Source organism: Cibotium barometz, chromosome 41, assembly GCF_041138505.1.
Source record: "Cibotium barometz isolate CiBa-2024 chromosome 41, ASM4113850v1, whole genome shotgun sequence".
NCBI lineage: Eukaryota > Viridiplantae > Streptophyta > Polypodiopsida > Cyatheales > Cibotiaceae > Cibotium > Cibotium barometz.
Genome location: NC_141086.1, coordinates 36,978,412 through 37,000,623, shown reverse-complemented (window position 1 = coordinate 37,000,623; position 22,212 = coordinate 36,978,412). Strand labels below are relative to the sequence as shown.

Sequence of the window (22,212 nt, the reverse complement as noted above, 5' to 3'; positions counted from 1 at the left end):
GATCTACAATAGCTTTCCATATAGATCTATGATGCATCCCAAGATTGTATTGTTGGCATGCTGCCGGAAAAGAAAGAATTTGCCCTTGAGTATCTACCACATCGTCAATGAACCGGATGCCAAACTTCATAAGATTGTAAGCTCTGATTGGTTGTTGTACAGCAAGGGGAGAGTAAAAAACAGCACTCCAATGTATGCTTTCCATTCGAAGCGAGGAAGCTATAGAGGCAGGATGGGGAGACCATTTGATGCGAGACAGCACTTTCTTCCAATCCTGAATCAAGGAAGTAGAGAATGGACAACCAGGGATTTTACCTTGAAATTTGCCAAGTACTACTTCCGATGGATCAACTAACCAACGACCATAAGCATTTGTGCGCATCTGACCACACAAAATTGCCAACATGATAGACCAAGGCTGCTCTTGTTGAAAAAAGGTTTTGAGCATAGTGACCTTTCTTGCCAGCACATGAAATTTGATGTTTATAATATTCAAACCACCATGCATTCTTGGTGAGCAAAGCAGGTCCATTTTGAGCAACCTTAAAGCTTTTTTATGAAGCTTAGTTTTCCAGAAAATCTCCATGGCTTGAGACATAAAGAAGAAAGATCTCGAGATGACCAATGTAAGAGAGGAAGGTAGAACTGGACATAAGCCAGAACAATGGACTGAACAATTCGAAGCCGTACGTGCAATGGCCAAGTGGAGATCTTCCAATATTCTAATTTGTCCTGAATTTTGTTTAGCACCCAAGATATTTGTTGCTTATTTCTGATTTTCCAGCCAATGGAATAACCCAAATGTCTTACTATGCTTTCCGGATAAATAATCTGGCCGGGCCACAGGATAGCATGCCAGTCACAATGCTTGAGAGGTAAGAGTTTTGATTTCTGAAAATTAATACACACTCCACACACACACACACACACACACACACACATAAGAGCATATATTCACACAAAGACCTTCCTCTGAGTTTCTGTCAAACCTCCAGAGATGCAAGGCAGACTCAGCCATAACCAAGCCTAGCACTAAGGGAAGTAGCAAATAGAAAGAATTAGTACAGTAAATAAGTAGTTGATAGGGCAAATGCACCTCTAAAGATAGAAAGAATTAGCACAATATCAATTGGCCGCGCAACTCGGACGAAAACTTCACAATGTGAAATATGCATGTCCGTTAATACAGCTGAATTATATACCTAGATGAATCCAGAAACATACCCGAATTCACCTTTTAGGAACGTGCATGTTATATAATCATGGTAGTCAACCCACGAGACTATATAACTATCAACTCCATTATGCATAGTATGGACTAGATACTCCATCACCACTAACTTCACCAAGCTGGATACACAACATATGACTTCAAGGAGTTTTCTTACACTTGGGTTTGGAACCATTATTTGGAGTAGCATGTCGTAGTCTACGTGGTTATTTTCTTCTAGAGGAGCAGTGTACCTGGCAACTTGTTTTGTTGCTTTTATAGCTGAGTTGCTGAGAAGATTGCTTGTGGAGCTTTCTTGGTGCCTGTTTCTGCAGTCTTTCATCTATGATCGAGGACGGCGTCTCTGGCTTCTTGGAGTTCACTCAGCATCCGGCGCTGAGAGGGGGTGTTAGACATCATCTCCTTGTTGCTGGCTTCCTGTTTGGTGTCTTATTTTAGCCTTTAGGGCGGACCATGTTAGCTAGAGGGGCTGGTCACCCCTCACACCATTTACCCATATTTATTCCCCATTTTATGGAGTCTTGGACACTTTTTCCCTACTCGTGAGCTGGTCGGCTGCCTACATCTGGGCATATATATAGCCGGGCATACCCTCACTCTTTTACATTTGCTTAGCATTGTTTGCTACAGTCCCTCACATATGAGGCTTTCTCCCCTCTTGCTTAGGACATGTATTCTTGGTTGGTGATATTGAGAGCAGGTCTATACCTGTGTTTCCTCTCCATCTCTCTCTCTCACTCTCTCTCCTGTGTTTCCACTTTCCCTTCTTCCGCTGTGCATTCTATCACAAATGGCAGCCTCTCTGGAGACTCCGACAGAGGCCACATGTTACATGGAGAGGAGTGTGCATTTAGGGAGTCTGAAGTGGCCAATGTGAGGAAGAAAGGCCCAAAGGCATGGACTGAAGGGGTAAGGAGAAAGGCCCAAAAGGGTTAACACCTTTTAGAGAAGTGATTGGCCACATGGCAAGCATTGGGCAAGGGGGGGAATGGTCTAGCACGTGTAGAAGCCTCGAAGTGTGGGAATGCGCAATCGGAGGTGTTGAAGGAAAGTGGAAAATCTGAGAAAAACCCCTCTGCTCTTAAGGGGTTTCTATTGATTAAGCTAAAATGTTGTTAATCTCTTAATAGCTGAATTAGGGTTTATGGATTCCATACTTGCTATTGGATTATGCTCAATATTTCACTAGTAGCACGATCGCTACTCACACCCCTTCTTCCACTCCCTGCATTCTTCCATTTGTTATGTTTTTTTGCTTCTTCTTGTTTTTCCTTTCTACAAAAAAAAGGCCTTTCTTTTACCTCTGTGTCTCAAGTTATTAACCATAGAAAAACCTTGTTTTAAATAAATAAAGAAACCACGTAGCTGCCCTATTGCATAGAGACCACAAAAAACATGTTTTTTAACTAATCAAGAGCTCGCACAGCTGCCCTATCGCGTAAAGCTAGTCCGTCACCTACGCTTCGATGTAAAACAATCGCACCACGTACAGAAACTGCTATGTACACCAGTTGTTCAGCTATATTGAATTCCAAGCACAAGAAAAAGTAGCACAAAGGCTAGTTTTCATCAGCTCACACGATACTGCTACGTGCCCTATCAAAAATCAGAAAGTAACATTGTTTACTTCTCTGCTTGTTGATGTTGAGCGTTTTCTTTGTACTGTTTCTATGCAATAAATGAAGGATTGCTGCTACTACCCTTAGGAGGGTGAAGCTCCATATTAGAGTATGTTGAGAGAGGAAAAGAAGAAAAAGACAATGCTCGAATGCTCAAGTGTTTACACGACTCAATGAGAATTGTATTGCTTGATATGATTTGAAGTACACAAAGTGCATGCTTTTATACGTTGCAAACCTTATCTTTTGACTCACACAAATCACACTCACTTATGGGAACATGACACATGGCACACACTTATATTATTCAGATAAGAGGGTGTTCACACACATATAGGCACACTTACACAAACATGGGGTGTTCACACCTATACAACCACATGGGGTGTTCACACCTATACAACCACATGTAGATGGATACACACATACTAACAGGTATACCAGGTGGACATACAGGAAACAAGAGACTCCGAAATACCCAACAAACCCCCCTTCAAAGCGAAGGTGATATCTTATGAAGTGACCTTCATACTTATGGTGATTTGGGCTCATTGTGTGACATGTGAGAGGCTAAGACCGTAGTAATCACAACCTTAGTCTGACTAAACTGCACTTAATGATGTTCAAGAGACAGACAAACAGGTGTCAATGCAATGCAGCTATATTATATGAAGAATGCGGTTACAATGAGATCCAAATGGATCTGTACTGCTGAATATGCTGAATGAACTGAATGAACTGCTGTCCACTATCTTTCCCTTGTTTCCTGGGAAGGAAACGCTGAAGGGAGGCTTTGGAACAGAGGCTGAATGCTGACCTGATGATGAAACGCAACACTGATGGGCTGATGATGATGCGTTTGCTGAAAATGATGCTGATGCTGATGCGTTTGCTGATTCTGCTGCTCCCAATGCTTCCTGGAGGAGATGCGTTGGAGAACACACTGCTGAATGCTTGAATGATGAGGTGGTTACTGTATGCTGATGATGACAGGCTGAAACGCTTGATGATCCAAATGAGGATGCACTTCACTGATGAGCTTGCATGACTGAATGGAGAGGCGCCTGAATATATAAGGGTGAGAGGGCTGGTCGGCCAGATGGGCTGCAGTCGGCCAGTACACATCTCCCATAAAATACTAATAAAACCAGTCGGCTGCCTCATAAATGCCTATAAAATTTGCATAAATGCCTGAATAATGCCTGATGATGCTAATGATGCCATAGAATGATGCCATGTCACTGTACACCTGACTGGTGTGCACGTGACACATTGGCACCACGTGATACAAAAGATCATAGTGGCCAAACTTGACGTGACACAACAGATCACAGTCAAGCCTGCAAATGGAGCTTGACCCCATAAGATTCCTCAGCCCTTCTAGACTACCCCCTTGACTCAAAACAGGGTAATGAATAAAATTACGAAGGCTTTTATGGCACAAGGCAGGACAAACATATGTGGGAAAACACTAACACACATGAACATTTATTACAAATCAAATTTCGGGGGACGACACGGGCAGAGGACCCAACTTCCGGAGAAGTGGCAGCTCCCTCGGGCTTCTCATCTGTTCCTTTGACTATGTTCCACAGGCCATCTTTCATGAGGATAAGTCTCATTTTGGTTTGCCATGTTAGGAAATTTTCCCCAAAGAATTTCTAGAAGGTGATGAATAGCCTAGGCAAATCCACGATGAGTTAACCAGTGATAGATCTTCAAATGCAAGTCAAAGAGCTGCAGCCCGCAACACAGAGAACTTGGCTGAGCACAACAAAGGTGAAAAGGGTATGAAAGAGATAGGCACTCGAATCTGTGATCAAAGGGAGAGCTTGCAAGAAACAAAGCAACTGGTGCAAATCTGGCCATCCGGCATGAAGAGAGCGCAGCGGGTGTGGACTAACGGGAAGACACAAGCGAGTGTGCCACGCTGGAAGACTCTGGCAGCGGCGAGAGAGAAGTAGGACAGTCGGATTGGACACGAGCAGGACGGTTGAGACTAAACAGAGAGACCCACTGACGACAAATTGGTGATGTGAAACCGCTGGGCTCGAAGCAGTTGGCGACGGCGACGCAAAACCGCTGGGTCAGAGACGGCGATGGCGAATGGCGACGCGAAATAGCCGGGTCGAAGACGACGGAGGCAGCAGGCGACGCAAAATGGAAAACCGGGTTAGAGCAGTCGTGGGAAAAAAAAACCGTGGTCGAGACGAAAAACGGGCTTGGCCCTGTAAGGCGTAGGGGCATCCAGCGAGGCGACACGAAACCGCTAAGTCGGAGATGGAGAATGGAGAATGGCACCGTGAAATAGCCAGGTCGAAGACGGCGACGCAAAACGGAAAACTAGGTCAAGGCAGCCAAAATATCATGGTCAAGGCAAAAAATGGGCCTAGCCCGGTAAGGCATAGGGACGTCCGACGCTGCCTACTCAAATGGGTGGCTCATCCAGGGTCCCCCCCCCCCTAAAAACCCCCTACGGCTTGCAGTCCACCCAAGTGGCAATCAGCTCAGCCCAATCGGCACCCTATCATGGGGTCCGCCAAGCGGGCGGCGCAGGCGGAGATAGCAAAACCAGAGAAGCACATGGCATGAGGTCCAGAGAGCCGCGGGTTAGTAGATGCTACAGGATTGTTGCTACTACCCTAAGGAGGATAAAGCTCCATATTGGAGTTTGTTGAGAGAGGAAAAGAAGAAAAAGACAATGCTCCAATGCTCAAGTGTTTGCACAACTCAATGAGAATCCTATTGCTTGGTATGATTTGAAGTACACCAAGTGCATGATTTTATAGGTTGCAAACCTTATCTTTTGACTCACACAAATCACACTCATATGGGGACATGCCACATGGCAAACACTTATCTTATCCAGATAAGAGGGTGTTCACACACATATAGGCACACTTACACAAACATGGGGTATTCACACCTATACAACCACATGTAGATGGATACACACATACTAACACGTATACCAGGTGGACATACAAGACACAAGAGACTTCGAAATACCCAACAATAAAGTCTTCATCAAGGAAAGGTAAATAAGCTCACTGTGTGTATCGCTAGAAAAATATGGGAAGAGGTAGGCAAGGAAGTAGAAGTTAAAAATGATGAAAAGCCAAAACGGAAAATCGAGATTGAGAGAGGTAAAGCCTCTGTGGAGACTGAGGAAGGGGAGACGTCGCGGAGGAGCATGATGAAGAAATGGAATAGTCTACATCCTTCCATGACCAAGAAGTGGAGAGGATGGCTAAGCAGCTGCTATTGGTATCCATTGTAGCCATTTCTATAGTAGTGATGTGTGGACATAGAGTAATAATGGACCCAACCACTTTTTCCCTCCTTAGGAGACTTTTCCCCCCCGAGCGTGTGTACACACTGTTATGAGTGACTATGTAAGTGACCTTATCATGTCACTTCACTTGTACTTCACTCATTCTCATCAATCTACTTTGAGTGTTGTGCTTCATTGTATCTCTACTTACTTGTTGCATCTGTGTGTGTGTGTGTGTTATTACCTTTGTCTCCACTCCAACAATTGATATCAAAGCGGGTTCTTTTGGCTCTCTCCTTCATGATTTTCTCTCGTCGTCACCTCCTCGAGCTGCTCTTTTAGTTGTCTCACCTTGAGCTGTCCTCTTAGGTGGAGAAGATATACCCTATAGTGTTTTGTTAACTATGTTAACTTAGTTTTTACGAATTTCCGGCCATTTCGGACATGTTTCGGAGCCCATTCACATGCTGCAAAGTTTTCGCAGACATCCCCAAGCAGTGTCAGTTAGAACTATCTTTGTTCGAGGTCCTGACAACCATAGTTGTTTCCATACGCCGTACGACCCTTTTCGTACGGAATACCGTACGGTACGATACCGTACGGTCGACATGCCTGTTTCTTGACAGTTGGCGCTACACACCGTTTTTGCCGTTTTTGCCCATTTTCTAGCTGTTTGCATGGCCGTTTTCTGCCCGTTAGAGTCCCGTTTGCAAACTGGTCCACTGCCCGCAGCCCGTTTATAGCCATATGGGCCAGGCCGCCTATAGCCTATAGGGCCTACAGCCGCCTATTAGCCATTGGCCAAGCCGCCTAGGCTATGTTACATGCATAGTTTAACTACATGTAACTTACATGTAGTTACAACATACTACTAAGTTCTAACTAGTATGGGCCATGCCACATTGCATGTGCTACTTGTTTAAAGCTCAAGCCCTCTAGCATTTTCTCCATGCCTTCAAGCTTAAGCCTTCAACTTTCAAGCACTTAGCCCTTCAAGTTCTCTAGCCCCTCTCTCTCTCTCAAGCTTCAAAGTTTCAAACCTTCAAGCTCTTTAGCCTCTCTCTCTCTCTCTCTCTCTCTCTCTCTCTCTCTCTCTCTCTCCATCTATGATCTCTCTCAAGCTCTCAAGCTTGAAGCTCTCTCTCTCTCTCTCTTTGCCCCCCTCTCTATCCTTTATTCCTCTATCTTCAAGGCTCCATAATCCATTGCCCAAGGCTCAAGCATCCCTCCTCCCCCTCTCTATACTCCTCTCTCCCAAGCTGCTTCTCTCTTTGTCAATCACAATGACGAGAGACATGAATGAAGCTTTCATATTGCATGCCATCCATGTCTCACAAGCCGCCAGAAAATCAAAATGCTATAGGTGGACATGCAAGTATTGTGGCAAGGCTTATGTGAGCGGCCTCACTAGGCTTCGGGAGCACATTGCAAAGGTGGGGGAGCAAGTGGCACCATGCAAGGAAGTGCCTCAAAACATCGCCGATAAGATGTTTAGAGCCGTTAGGGGTGTCAACTGCCCAACTAGGAACTCAAGCACCAATGATGAGGTCATTTCCCCACCACGAGATACTTCCTCTCCTACCATCTCCGCCTCCGCCTCCACAAAGAGGCCAAGGTCCGACCAAGGCACGAGGCAATCTTCTTTAGCCGAAGCTATTGGGGGTTCCATGGGTCCCCTATCCCATCTTCAAGAGCGTCAACGTCAAGCGGAGATAGAGATTGCACGCACCGTTATTGAGTGAAATCTCTCCATTAATGTGCTCAAGGTGAAGCAATGGAAGACAATGGTGAAAGTCATTGCAAATGTGGGATCGACACAGGATGGATGGACCGGCGTCTCATACCACGACATGCTCACAAAATGACTTGACGAAGAGAGGGAGAGAATTGATAATTCTCTAGCACCCGTATGAGCAGGATGGGCCAAGTATGGGTGTAGCATCCTCTCGGATGGGTGGAGTGATAGAAAGAAGAGGGGAATCATCAATATACTTGTGTCTTCCCCTCTAGGCACATACTTTGTACAAGCAGTGGATTCTGGGAAGAAGGGGAAGAAGACATCGGGCCACTTTATATATCGACATATCAAGCAAGCCATCATTGAGGTGAGAATCGTGGCACACCATTTGCTTTTTTTTCTCTTGAAAGTATGATTGGCATGTATGATGTAGGTTGGCCCAGAAAATGTGGTGCAAGTGATCACCGACAATGTGTCGAATTGCCGACAAATCGGTCGCTTGTTGGAGAGGGATTATCCCTCCATAGTGTGGGCGCCATGTGCGTCTCATTGTGTAGACTTGCTCATGGAGGACATGGGCAAGTTGGAGTCGATGAGGACCATTATGCGACAAGCCACCTCCATCGTCACCTTTTTCACCTCAAAGGTGAAGGTGCTTGCCATGTTCGGTGCACATAGCACCCTTGAGCTAAAGAAGCCTTCCACCACACGCTTCACATACATGTGGCTTCTCTTGGAGAGGCTATATGATGTGAAGACACCTCTTCGCCAAACAGTGGTCGGCCCGGAGTGGATGGAATGGGATGAGAGAGAAACGAGTGAGGCAAAAGGCATGCAAAAATTGTGCTTGCATGAGGATTTTTGGGCCGAGGTGCAGAGCATTGTCATTGCCATAACCCCCTTCCATAGGGTTTTGCGCATGACCGACATGGAGGGAGCTGCCTTGGGCCTCTTGGTCCACTTCATGCCAGATGCCACCGCCGAGTTGCGCGCTTGTTCTTCCCTCGATGAGGACAAGCGTGAAGATCTTTTGCACATTGTGGATAGGAGATGGAGGTGGATGCAGCGACCTATCCATGGTCTTGCCGCCTTGCTACATCCGGCCTACAAATCACCCGCCCTCTTCACCGACATTGAGTTGCTAGAGGACCACCAAGGTTGTTTCCGTACGGCGTACGACGGCATATCGTACGGTACGATACCCTACGTACTCGTACGGATTTTTTCAAAAAAAATCAACTTTTTTTTTCAAAAATATTTTTTCTCTCCAAAATAAGTAATTTTTTTGGTAGGTAATGGTCTTTCTTTTTCTTATCTATGGTTGTTTGAGCTTCCTATGTACTATGATGCTTCCCTCCTTTCTAAAATACTCTATATCTGGACTTCGAAATACCTAAGTTTATAAGTATTTTTTTAAAACACCGTATTTTATCATACGATAGGAAAAATTTTATATCGTACCGTATTTTCCCGTACGGTATCGTACCTAACAACTGTGAGGACTGCGATGCCTTCTTGCCTAAGGCATTGCCATAAGAGTTCCATGGGAAGTTCTTGGAAGAGCTCATTAGCTACAATGACGAGAGGGGGGGGAAGCTGCACTTGCATCACCGCCTACTTGGAAAAGGAAATATCTTGTGAAACCCCTTTTTTGGTGGGAGACATTTGGCTACACGCTCTTTTTGAGTTTTATTTGATAATAACTATGTGTGACGTGTCAATGCGCATTATCGCTTGTAGGTCAATGTGGACGAGTTCAAGCTCACAAGTGACTCTCTCAAGAGTGTCCACAAGGAGGTAGATGAGGGGGAGGAGAGACTGTATGCGGAGCTCTATGCAGAGCTCGAGGAGATTGATCTCGCCGAGTTTCTCGTACTCGTCGTGGGCGTGCAACAACTCGACCTAGTAGTAGAGGAGTGCGAGTGGGCACTCACGGCAGATACATCTTTCGTCCTGGCTCGAGTGGCATAGCGCAAACCTACACACGACGAGGTTCCGGTAGTTCTTCCTCCGCCCTTGCAAATGAGGATGCTTCGATTACCGTGTCACAGGAGCTTAGACAGCCCGAGTTTGATGGCGAGGACAACGTCCTTAGCGAGGGTGACTTCTGCGAGCGCTTCGATGGGCACTCTTCTGATGGAGATGATCCTAGCTAGCAACAGCTTTGATTTTGATAGTGATCAGTTCTCCACCTAGATTCTAGCCCAACCCTCTAGCCTCTCTTTTTTGTGCACCACTTTTTGTACTTACTAGTAACTACTATGGGACTGGGCCACCCGGCCATGGCTACATGCGCCTAGAGAGCCTCGCATTGTATGACTTTGGCTTTAGCCTAGCATCTATTATCTATGTATGTTTTCAACTTGGTTTTAATGGAATTTTGGTGTTTGTGTCATGTGACAACTTGTCTTCTCTTTGAAATTGAAAATACTAAAGTTTGTTAAGCATTTTGTTAAAATACCATACGATAAGATTTTTTTTTATATCATACCATATTTTCCCGTACGGTATCGTATCGTATGAACCGTACGGTATCGCGCCTGACAACTATGCCGACAACAAAACCAAAAGATGTGCAACGTCACCAATCTACATGTTCACGTTCCTCAATTGTGATCTTCTTGGATACACAAATGTTGAGGTATAAGAAGAAATGAGAGAAAATACTCAATAAAGCACTCCATTGACAAGTTTGTGAAAGAGACATTATGGTAAAATAGGGGATTTTATTAACATTATAAGTACTAGTCACATCAAGGGAGCTAATTAGAGTTCCTATGATAATATCACAATGATTTAATTGATCGAGAAATCCTTGACCTGGAAGATAAGATCTAACCCTGAGCCCACACAAAGGCCCCTCATGTACACATGTCAAAAATCCCGTTAGTCCACACAGAACTTCTATTATGCATCCTTCCACACTCTCCACATGCTTGGCATGTGTTTGCTATCTTATTTTAATAGAGCTACTAGGCCATGTAGACATAAGGTTGATATTTTATGCTCATCACTAGTTTCATAAAGCATTAGCACTATTTTCCGTACCAATGTATTTATCATCCGTATATATAGTATTTACAATGTAACACTTCGCTCATTCTCACACGCAATATATAATATTACATAGAAATTCTTAGAATCCTTCATGTGAAACAAGATATTTGAAGCAAAATCACCACAAAGCCATTAAAGGTGAGCCGCAAGCCACCACCAAGCCACCAACTTCACATACAAGCTTCCCAAGTTGCCAACAACCTCATCAGAAAGCTTTAACATCTTGTACAAGCCCCTTTCCGGTGAGCATTACCGGCATACCAAATGCCGGGTCCCACATGGATAAACACCATATATATATCATACATTACAATAAAATAGTACAATAAAGAAGCCTCAACAAAAGGGAAATTTTTGTATTACAGACACAATGACCCCCAGGTATGTAAAAAGTTAGTGTGAAACACCTCCATTTGTATCCGCATAGTCTCCAACAAACCAGCCAAACCCGGTGCACGAGCTGGCTGAGGACTTGATCTGATGTTCATAATTTTGGTAATCTTCTCAACTTTTGACGACTTCTCTTTTGCTGAAGATATCAGCCCCCTGACCATTACATGAATAAAGTTTAGATCTATTAGTGGAGCGTACTAATACCTCAAATTGGGAAAAGAATCCATGTATTTATGGACCAGTTCCATTCATTGATATCTTCATTAAATTGCATAAAAGAAGCAGACAAAAAAGCAGGAAACTTTGCAATAAAACAGCAGAAATCCTACCCAGCGCCACCAACAGATGCAAGCAATACCTCATAAGCTGTCTCTCTCAGCTCAGTTTCTGACAAGCCTGAAACACAATATTTCATCTATTCAAATTTAGCCAGCAGCAGCTGGAGAAGCAAAAGTGAGAAAACCCATGAACTACTGTATAAACCGAAAGTTTCTGTTTTATTTTACTGAAAAGCATGACAAATTTTAACTTGATTCAAAGATCGAGCCCTTTGTTGATATTTGGAGCTGGATGCTGTCCCAGCATGAAAAGCGCAATCACACAGTTTGTTTCTCAAACTTTCAATGATAAAACTTGAAGTGCACACAATCATGTTAGGCATGCTTCAATTAGACATTTCAAAAACACTAGCCTCCATGATATGGTTCAACATGAGGAGAGTTGTCGTGTTACATTTAGTTGGCTAACAATGAATGCATCCCAATTTATATTGAACTATTGATCGTCTGTTAAAACATAGAACCAGTCGATGCTTTAGTCCACCACCAAGGTAGAAGATCAAGAAACATGCCATACAAACTTCCAATATCTCTCTAGCAATGCCTTGAGGTTTTCACTCAGTATAAAAGGAGGGGAATGATGTCACCTGAAGACCTTGCTACGATCCTGCAGATGTAACACTCAAATAAACAACACTACAACATGCCTACAGCACCCACTATAGACAGGTAGTGATGTGTGAGCACACTTAGTTGGTCGGGGCACTTTTTCCCTCACCGGCAGGGTTTTTTCCCCGTGCATGTGTACACCCTCTTATCCACTTATGAGGTGAAAGAGTGCACAGAGCAGAAGCAAAGGGGCACTAGAGTAGTGTGCTGAATAGAGAGTGCAAGAGAGAGAGAGAGAGAGATATGGAGCAACTATGCTGAATACACTGAAGCAAAACAGTCCCAGGCAAGAGACACAGATAGTCTCATAAGTGAGGGAGCAAAATATGTACAAGACTCAATGAAAAGTGAGAGGCCAGCCCCACCTATTTATAGGTGAGGAGGGCTGGCCAACTGGAGCTCAATAAGCTGGCTGACTGGAGCAGAGGAGCTGGCCGACTGGTAAAATACCAAAAGGGCTTGGAAAAATCCCAGAAAAATATGGAAAAAAGGAGTGGCCAGCCCACAATCAAGGGCCATACAAAAGGGACCAAAAGGACACCAGAAATGGGCAGCAATTGGGGATGAATGTGCTAACACCCCCTCTCAACACCAGATGCTGAACATACTTCGAGAAGCCGAAGAAGTCATCCTCCGTCAAAGACAAAAGAAAGCAGCAACAACAGGTACCAGGAAAGCTCCACAACAACTCAGCTACAAAAGCAACAGAACAAGCTACCAGGTACACTGTTCTTCTAGAAGAAATCAACCATGAACGTTGTGTCGTGCTGCTCCAAATATTGGTGCCAAACCCAAACATAAACACAGTGTCACAGGAATCCCTAGAAGCCTGTAGCTCCAAGAAGATAATACCTAGAATCCTGTAGCTCCAAGAAGATAATACCCTCAAAAGAAATAGAGTCCATCTCCTCCAACTCTGTACCAAGAGTAGCCAAATGATGTACAATAGCACCCTCCTCGAAGGTCGGCATCACCAGATGTAAGAACTCAACTTACCCCTTTGAAAACTAATGTCGGGACTCCACAAGCCCGACCAAATCCAAATCCCAATCCTTTAAGCCCTGGAAGTACCATTGTGCCCCAGGCACGGTCACGAACACACCTAACCACAATCCAGAATCCTCACAAAGAGTAAGGGAAGTAGGAACATTCACAGTAGTGGTAACTGAAGTAGTAGTAGCCTCCTCAATAGCATCACACAGCGTAGAAGCAGGCTCCTCCATAGAAGGCAAAGGGACCAGCAACACATCCTAGTCATTGGTTGACGAAGAAAGAGTCGGAGGCGAAGCAATAGGAGAAAAATCGCCCTCAGAAGCTGTAAGCAAAGATAGCCCACTGTCTTCCTCAAAAACATTACCAGAGAAATCATCCTGGCAAGGACAAGTATGCACAGAAACTGAAGGCAAGGCAACAGGAGAAACAAACTCCTCAGATGCAGTGAGCAAAACTAGCCCACTATCGTTCGTTGCAGGAACATCTCCAAAAGAAGTATCCATAAGATCACTGGCTGCATAGCACCCAGAAGTAGAAACCATATGTCGATCACTAGCATCACCATACAGATCACAAAGCAACTGCCACACATAGAAGATAAAAGCATCATCAGGAGCATAGATGAAGTGTCGAAAAACCGAATCCTGACAATTCAGGAGGAGAAAGCCATAGATCTGTCCGTCAGTCTTCCTCCACCGACACATCCTCCGCAGAGGCAAGGTCTGGCAAGAACCGATTCTTGTACGAGAGAAACTCCATCAAACCATACTCCCTGAGAATAGAAGTAACCTGCAACTTCCATGACTGAAAGTTACCACCATCCACCAACTTGTCTGTCTCATCAAGGAAATAACAAGAGAGTGGTACGGGAGCCAAATCTGAAGTTGTCATGATTGATCCAATCGATAGAACCAACCCTCATAAGATAAAACTGTCCAAATCAGAAAAGGCTGATATAAGGCCCTTCCTCCGACCAAAACGCAGCCCTAAGAGGCTGGACAGCACCCAAAAAATCCTCCGGTAGCAAAAAACACAAAAGCTTCTGTCGACTGTACCTCCAACCTTGAGGTCACCAGAAGAGGGAAACAAAAAATACGTATTTGATATAAAGAGAAAAGGCAGCCACACAGGGCCTGGGAATATGCTGTAAGAGGGTGGAAGAGGGAAAGGCAACAACAAGGACAGTAGCTTGGGCTCTCCTCAAAAAACACACAATCTCAAAAAAAGAAGTGTCCTCCACAAGTCCCAAGGGTGCCACCAAAGCCCGGAACACCACAAACCCCCTCTGCAAAAGGGAATGACCATTGAGAGGAAAACACAGCCAGAAGAGGGCTGCTGTCGTGAAAAAACAGGCCGATGTCCAAACTCCACGTGGAATGAAACGCTGATCAGACAATTACCTGAGGGCTGCAAGCGATGAAGCCAATCTGAAGAAGAAGTGATCAGCAGATGCCGTCCAGAAAACGCAGCAACAAAGAGGCTGCAAATCTGAGAAAAACGCAGAGGAGAGGGTACTGAAAATAGGGCTGAATCTGGGGCACAGAGGAGTCGCTGAACCGGGAGCGATGATACCATGAAAGAGTGCACAGAGCGGAAGCAAAGGGGCACTAGTGTGTGCTGAATAGAGAGAGATATGGAGCAACTATGCTGAATATACTGAAGCAAAACAGTCCCAAGCAAGAGACACAAATAGTCTCATAAGTGAGGGAGCAAAATATGTACAAGATTGAATGAAAAGTGAGAGGCCAGCCCCACCTATTTATAGGTAAGGAGGGCTGGCCGACTGGTAAAATACCAAAAGGGCTGGGAAAAATCCTAGAAAAATATGGAAAAAAGGGGTGGCCAGCCCACAATCAAGGGTCATACAAAAGGGACCAAAAGGACACCAGCAATGGGCAGAAACTGGGGATGAATGTGCTAACATGAGGTGTACTTTTATCGTTGTACTTGGGCACATTTCCCAACCATTCAATCAACATTGAGCTGTGTGCCTCTCACTCTCTCTATCATGTCCATCACTGTGTATGCTTTTGTGTTGCAAACCCTAACCCTCACAGGTGCTCCAACATTTGGTATCAGACCTGTCTACCTGTCTTGGGAACTGTGGTTGTGCTGTACCACCCTTACAGGTCGCCATCTGAAGCTTGACGCCGCCTGTACTCAACTACAGCTGGTCACCATCTGTCGCTATACTCAGCCACCCAGAATGAAGCAGCCGCCCTGCGTGGAGTAGCCGCCGCCTAGCATGGAGTAGCTACAGCCAAAGCAACGCCCGATTCCAGCTGGCGCCTGGTATCCGCCCAATCGCAGCGGCCATCCAAGCCTTCAGCCACCGCCGCCCAGTCCTGCACTCGTCACCTAGCACCCAGCCGCCTGTGTGCAGCAATGTTGACCACCTTGCCGTCATTTGCAGCGCTAACCAGCACATTCATACCTGCAGTCCTACTCAATAGAAAATTTGGGGCTTCTCAAATCTCCTGAAAAATTGGAGCACATGCATCAAAGAAATTTGGGGCTTTTCAAATCTGAGGCATCTGCATCAAATTTGACCATTCTGCATCAAAAACATTTTGGGGAATTTCTGATTTTTGGCAAAATTGGCAAATTGGACCGCCATTGGTGCATAATATTGGGGGCTTTTCGCAAAATCGGCTTCAAGCACCTCAATTTTCAACATTTGATCAGTAAGCTCTATCCCTACAGTTGTCATTTTCACACAATCGCAGGTATATCAAATCAGTGAGCTACTTGCAGCCATCAGGGTGCATTCAGTAGCATTGTACTTGCAATGTATTGGTCAGGTGCATTTAGTGTGGGACAGAAAATCTTTTGCAAGTTATTATGATTGGCAATGATGTATTTGGAATGCTTACAGCTGAGGATAAATTGGATGGAAAAAATTACCCATTGTGGGCATACATGATGAGACATCTGCTGGTTGCCAAGGGCCTATGGGGTTTCTGGCAATGAGGTGTGTTGTCCCTTGTTAGTCGTGCAGCAACCAGTTGATCCCGCAGGAGGCCAAAGCACAGTTACATCTGGATCCTCTATCATAGAGGTATCCACACCCCCTAATGCGGATAAATGACGTTGGAATGCCAAGGATGCACAAGCACATGTGCTCATTGCTCTCTCAATGAAGAGAAGCATCATTCCTCATATCCATTCTTGTGTCAATGCTAAGTTGGCTTGGGATGCACTTGCCACACTTTATAAAGTGCACAATGAGGCACGAGTGGCCTATTTGAAGAAGCAATTGGATATGTTACATATGGATGAGTACTTGACGAAGATTAAAGGCCTTCAAGAGCAGCTTTCCAACATTGGTGAGATCATTCTCGACAGCTCTCTTGTCACTTCTATACTCAATGTACTCTCAAATTGCTCATGAAAGGCAATGCAAATGCTTTTTCATTTGACGAGGTTGTTTCTTTGCTTCTGCAAGAGGAACAGTCCAAGATAAACAAGTCTTGTATGAGGGTTGGTGATCAGGATTTTGCTACCGATGGCGCAAGCAAAGCATCTGGTGCTAGTGGCTATAAGCAAAAAAGGTGGATCAACCACCTCTTCTGGCAAAGATGCTAATAAGAGTGACAATGAAAGGCCCAAGAAGAAGGGAAAATGCAATTACTATCGGACACCAGGTCACTACTTTAATGAATGCAGGAAGAGGCTTGCAAAAAGAAAAAAAGAGAAGAAAGACTCCAGTATGTTTGTGCTCGATTTGTCAGCACCTAGAAGAAGGGAAAATGCAATTACTATTGGACACCAAGTCACTACTGTAATGAAGCAGGAAGAGGCTTGCAAAAAGAAAAAAAGAGAAGAAAGACTCCAGTATGTTTGTGCCCGGTTTGTCAGCACCTAGTGCTGAAAAGAGGACACAGCTAACTATGCTCAAGACAATAGGGCATTCCAGATTCAGTGTAGCTATGATCCTTCTTTACATGATGCATACTTATCGGTGGCAGATGCTCACAGATATGGTACTTTGATAGCGGTGCTAGCAAGCACATTACATCATAGCGCCAATTATTTGCCTCATTGGGAGATGCACCCAAGGGCGTATTGTTACCTGTGCTAACTAATCCACTTATGATATCAAAGGAGTTAGCAATGTTGTGCTCACTACTGCCAATGGTGGGACAATCACGCTCTCAAATGTATTGTATGTGCTAGGGATCAAGAAGAATCTCCGGTCAATCTCGGCCATCGTTGGGTCCGATCTAGATGACAAATCCATTGTACATGATTGTACTGATGGAGATATCATAGTTGCATCCGGCACCTTATGTCATGGTCTCTACACGCTTGATATATATGAAAGAGCTCCACATGATGCACTTGCAATTGCTGCCACATCCACGATGACAGATGCTGAGTTATAGCATGCTCAGTTTGGTCACCTAAACTTTGGTAGTCTACTATGCCTTCAAAGACATGACATGATTTCAACTTTATCACAACTTAATGAACCCGTCAAGCATGTCTATGAGGGTTGCATATTGGCAAAATGCATCGTGCATCATTCCCCAAAGATGGTTCAGTGAGGGCTACCCGAAAATTGCAGCTTATACAAAGTGATGTATGTGGTCCAACGCGGACACCATCTATTGGAGAATGCATCTACTTTTGTCACGTTCATTGATGACTTTTCCAGATTCAGCCGGGTATATGCTATGAAGGCAAATTCAAAGGTGTTCATTTTCAGCATATGACTGAAAATGTGTCAAGTTGCAAAGTGCAGACCCTTTGTGCAGATAGAGGGAGGGAGTACATGTCGAAAGAGTTTAATACATACTTGTTAGAAAGGGGCATACAGCACCAATGTACCGTGCCTTATACGCCACAACAAAATGGTGTATTGGAAAGGAAGAATAGGTCTCTCATGGAGATGGCACGATGTAAGGTTAAAGGCAAAAGTTTGCCTCTTGGGTTTTGGATGGAAGCTGTTATGTGTGTAGTGTATATACTTAACAGGCATCCAATGAAAGCCTTAGAGACAATCACTCCTTATAAAGCAATGAAATGTATTTTTGTGGGCTATAGTGCAGAGAGTAAGGGGTACCCTCTCTACCATCTTGCTTCTGAGCGGATTTTGTTGAGTAGAGACATGGTTTTTGTGGAAAACTGAGTTCAGCCCATGCTTTCATGCAAAAAACAGCAAGTTGTATGCTCACAGAATCTCTCTACTACCATTCTCCCTTGTACAATCTGGGACAGCCACATGTGGAGCATTCTGTTGCTCAATAGGGTGCTCAAATTCAGCCCTGAATAGCTGTAAATCAGCCCACTTTGGCTGAGATTCAACCCATTACAAATCATGCCTTAGATGAGGCTAATGCAATGATTGAGGAACTGACAGCCATTCAAACATCCAAACGGGTGCCAAGATGGTTGTTGGATACACTTCGTGATAGCAAGATCACAGGTCCTTTGTTCGACAGGACACGTGCAAGCTCTCGTTATGCATTTGGTTACTATGTGGATCATGCTCTCATTGCCACCACCTGCAATGAGGAGGAACTTGTTTCCTTTGAGCAAGCACAGGAAGATGATAAATGGACGCATGCCATGCAGGATGAGTACGACTCAATCCTCAAAAATGACACTTGGTATTTGGTTGATTTGCCTCATGGCAAGAAAACCATTGGTACAAAGTGGGTTTACAAGCTCAAGCGTAAGGCAGATGGTAGCATTGACCGCTACAAGACGAGGCTTGTTGCAAATGGTTATGCTCAGCAAAAGGACATCAATTATGATGAGACCTTTGCTCCCACTTCTCGTATGACTACCATCAGGTGCATTATTGCCATGGCTGCACATGATAGATGGAATGTGCATCAGTAAGATATTAAAATTGCCTTCTTAATGAACAGTGATTTGCATGAGGAGGTTTATGTATCTCAACCTCGTGGTTTCCTTGAGAAGGGTCAAGAGAACAAAGTGTGCAAGTTACGCAAAGCTTTTTATGGCCGTACGTAGGCTCCCAGAGCATCAATACATGCATACTTGGTTACACATGGATTTTGCAATAGTCCAACAGAGAGCACCCTCTATGTCAAGCACATAAAAGAAGCTTTGCTAGTCATCCTTTTATACATTGACAAGATGTTACTCAAAAGCCCCAATATTGACCAGATTTCAGCCTCCAAGGCTGAATTACAGGCATCCTTTGACATGTCAAATATGGGCCCGTTGCATTATTATTTGGGCATTCAGTTCTTACTGTGTGATGATGGGATTGTCATGATGCAATCCAAGTACATACAGAAATTGCTTAAAAGGTTTAATCTTGAGGATTGTAAGCATGTGTCTACACCAGTTGAGACAGGTGCCAAGCTTAGCATTCAGGATTCTGGAGAGCATTTTGATCAAACTTTATATACGCAAGCTATCCGATGCTTGATCTCCTTATGCAATACGCGACCAAACATTCAGTATGGGGTGTCACAGTTGAGTAGATTTATGCGTTGCCCAGGTACCAAGCATTAGCAAGTTGTTAAGCCAGTTTCCCACTACTTACAAGGCACCTAGTTTCTTGGATTGTTATATCTCCAGAGGGTGAGTCACAACTGCATGCTTTCAGTGATTCAAACTAGGCAAGATGTTATGACATCAAGGTATCCTCTAGTGGTTTTTGCTTCCATCTTGGTGATTCATGTATATCATGGCTCAGCAAGAAGAAGCTAACAGTAGCCACTTTGAGCTGTGAAGCTGAGTACAGGGCAACTTTTACAATGACAGTTGAGTGCATATGGCTCAAGACGCCTTTTGGCTGATTTGAGTGTTGGACAGCCGCCCTTCAATTGTATCTTTACTAAAAATCAGAGCACATTGGCAGTTGCAAGGAACCCATTGTTTCATGCTCGCACTAAGCACATTGAGGTGCACTATCATTATGTCAGGGAGAGAATCTCTACAAGAGAGATCAGTTTGGTCTATGTGTCTACATATGACAACATGGCAAATCTGTTCACGAAGGCTCTTCCTCATCAGAAGTTTGAAGCTTTTCACAAAGCTTTGGGCTCGTTGCCTTTTGAGGATTGATCAACCATATCCCTAGACATGTTCACATCATCACTCCATAAAGGTTTGTAGACATTTATGTCACGTGCAATGATGTGTGTGAACACACTTAGTTGGTTGAGGCACTTCTCCCTCACTAGGAGGTTTTTCCCCCCCATGCATATGTACACTGTCTTATCCACTTACGAGGTGTACTTTATCTTTGTACTTGTGCACATTTCACAACCATTCAATCAACATTGAGTTATGTGCCTCTCACTCTCTCTATCATGTCCATCACTATGAGTATGCTTTGCTATTGCAAACCCTAACCCTAATTCACAGGCTCTAACACCCACAAACCACTTTAGACATACCAATGCAAGAGAATCTATAAATGTTCAACCCTATCACCAATACTTAGTCATGAAACCGCTCAACACAAAAAAACATAATCTATTTCATTTTTCACAATTGTCTATATATAAAGCTTTTAGTAGTCTCACTTGCTAGAGGGAGGAATCTTACATGAAACGTCATGACTTTGATACCTCGCCATAGTGTCTCAAGCTCCTCAATCAAAGTCTTGAGGTACACATCAATGTTTTCCACCTTATACTTGCCTGGTACAAGGAGAGCAAGAATAATATGACCTTTCTTGATTGCCACCCATGGAGGGAGGTTGTAATTCACCAATACAATAGGCAAAGTAGACCATGATGTGGACTTGAAGCCAAATGGGTTAACACCATCCATGCCCAAGCCAAGATGTAAGTGACGAGGCTCATCTTTAAACTATGGATATTGATGCTCCACATGTTGCCATGCCGTTGAATTAGCTACAATCCTCATGATGCCATCAGTCGAGTAATTTTGTTAAGTAGCATGAGTTTTCTATGCAGCCCAATTAGACCTATTCTCCACTTTCCTTTCCTTGCCCTTGCATTCTCTATGTAATTTTCTTTCTACATGCAGTCCCACAGCTCCAAGTAATGTTTGCTTATGCAACCTAAGCAGCATGCGCTTTCTATGCAGTAGAACTTTTTTGGCTTTTTTTCCTCGCATTTCTTTTGTGATCATCGCTATCAGCCTACATAGCTAGTCACGTATAACTGGAATTCCACACCAATGTACATGGAGGTTGTACTTTTGATGTATTACCATGGTCTCATAGACCCTTGTGGTCTTTTCTAAGACCTTAAAAAAATTTCTCTCTTTCTGTGGTCGTTCTTTCTTTTCCAATTCATAACCCCTTCTCCCCTGCTACAGCTCCTGGTTTAACCTTCTCCCATGCTAAAGCTCCTGGTTTAAGAAAGACGAATTAAAAAGTCAAGCAACAAGTCAGCTTACCAGCAATATTAGAGCTCAACCTCATGAAAGCAAGCTTGATCTGCTCCTGATGATTACATTTTCATGCTATGTAAGAGACCAACACACAGACATATTTAGCCTGTCTAGAAGTGCCACTGCAGTGAACAATCACATTGTTATCTTTTCCCTCTGTGAATCCTTCGTTTTAACACAAACATGTTAATACACAGATGATTTAAAAAATGTGCTCACAAGGCAACACTATTAACAATTGTCTTGGTTTTCTTATATTACACATGGCACGCCTGACACATTTTACAAAGTAGGAGTTAACAACTCCGAAAATCAAGGCGAAGGGTCATAATATGAATGCAGTTCTGATCTCTTCATAAGTTAAGAATATTGCAACGCTCTTTTCTGACATCAAGAATACACCACATGAATGTTCAGAACTAATCAGGAAGAAGATAAGCCAATCACATCACTCATGAAAGTGTGAGAAAGGGTTCCCCAAGCCTACACATAAAAGCCTAAATTTTTCCACAAACTACCAGTTGCATTAAGGGGCCATCAACCTGATTATTTCATTTGAAACAAGAACTATGTGCAATTGGAAATGCACAAGAGCACAAGCCAAAAGTATT

General features: G+C 44.0%; 1 protein-coding gene across 2 annotated transcripts in view; it reads right to left on the bottom strand.

Moving 5' to 3' along the window:
- The window catches only part of LOC147614926 (protein unc-13 homolog), a 207,599-nt gene that overhangs the window by 157,185 nt on the left and 28,202 nt on the right, over positions 1-22,212 (bottom strand). For both annotated transcript variants that reach the window (XM_086780241.1, XM_086780242.1), the window contains exons 5-6: positions 11,642-11,708; positions 11,327-11,465 (exon numbers count right to left, since the gene is read on the bottom strand). In XM_086780241.1, coding sequence (XP_086636367.1) covers positions 11,327-11,465; positions 11,642-11,708 — 206 coding nt within the window. The remainder of the gene's footprint in view (positions 1-11,326; positions 11,466-11,641; positions 11,709-22,212) is intronic.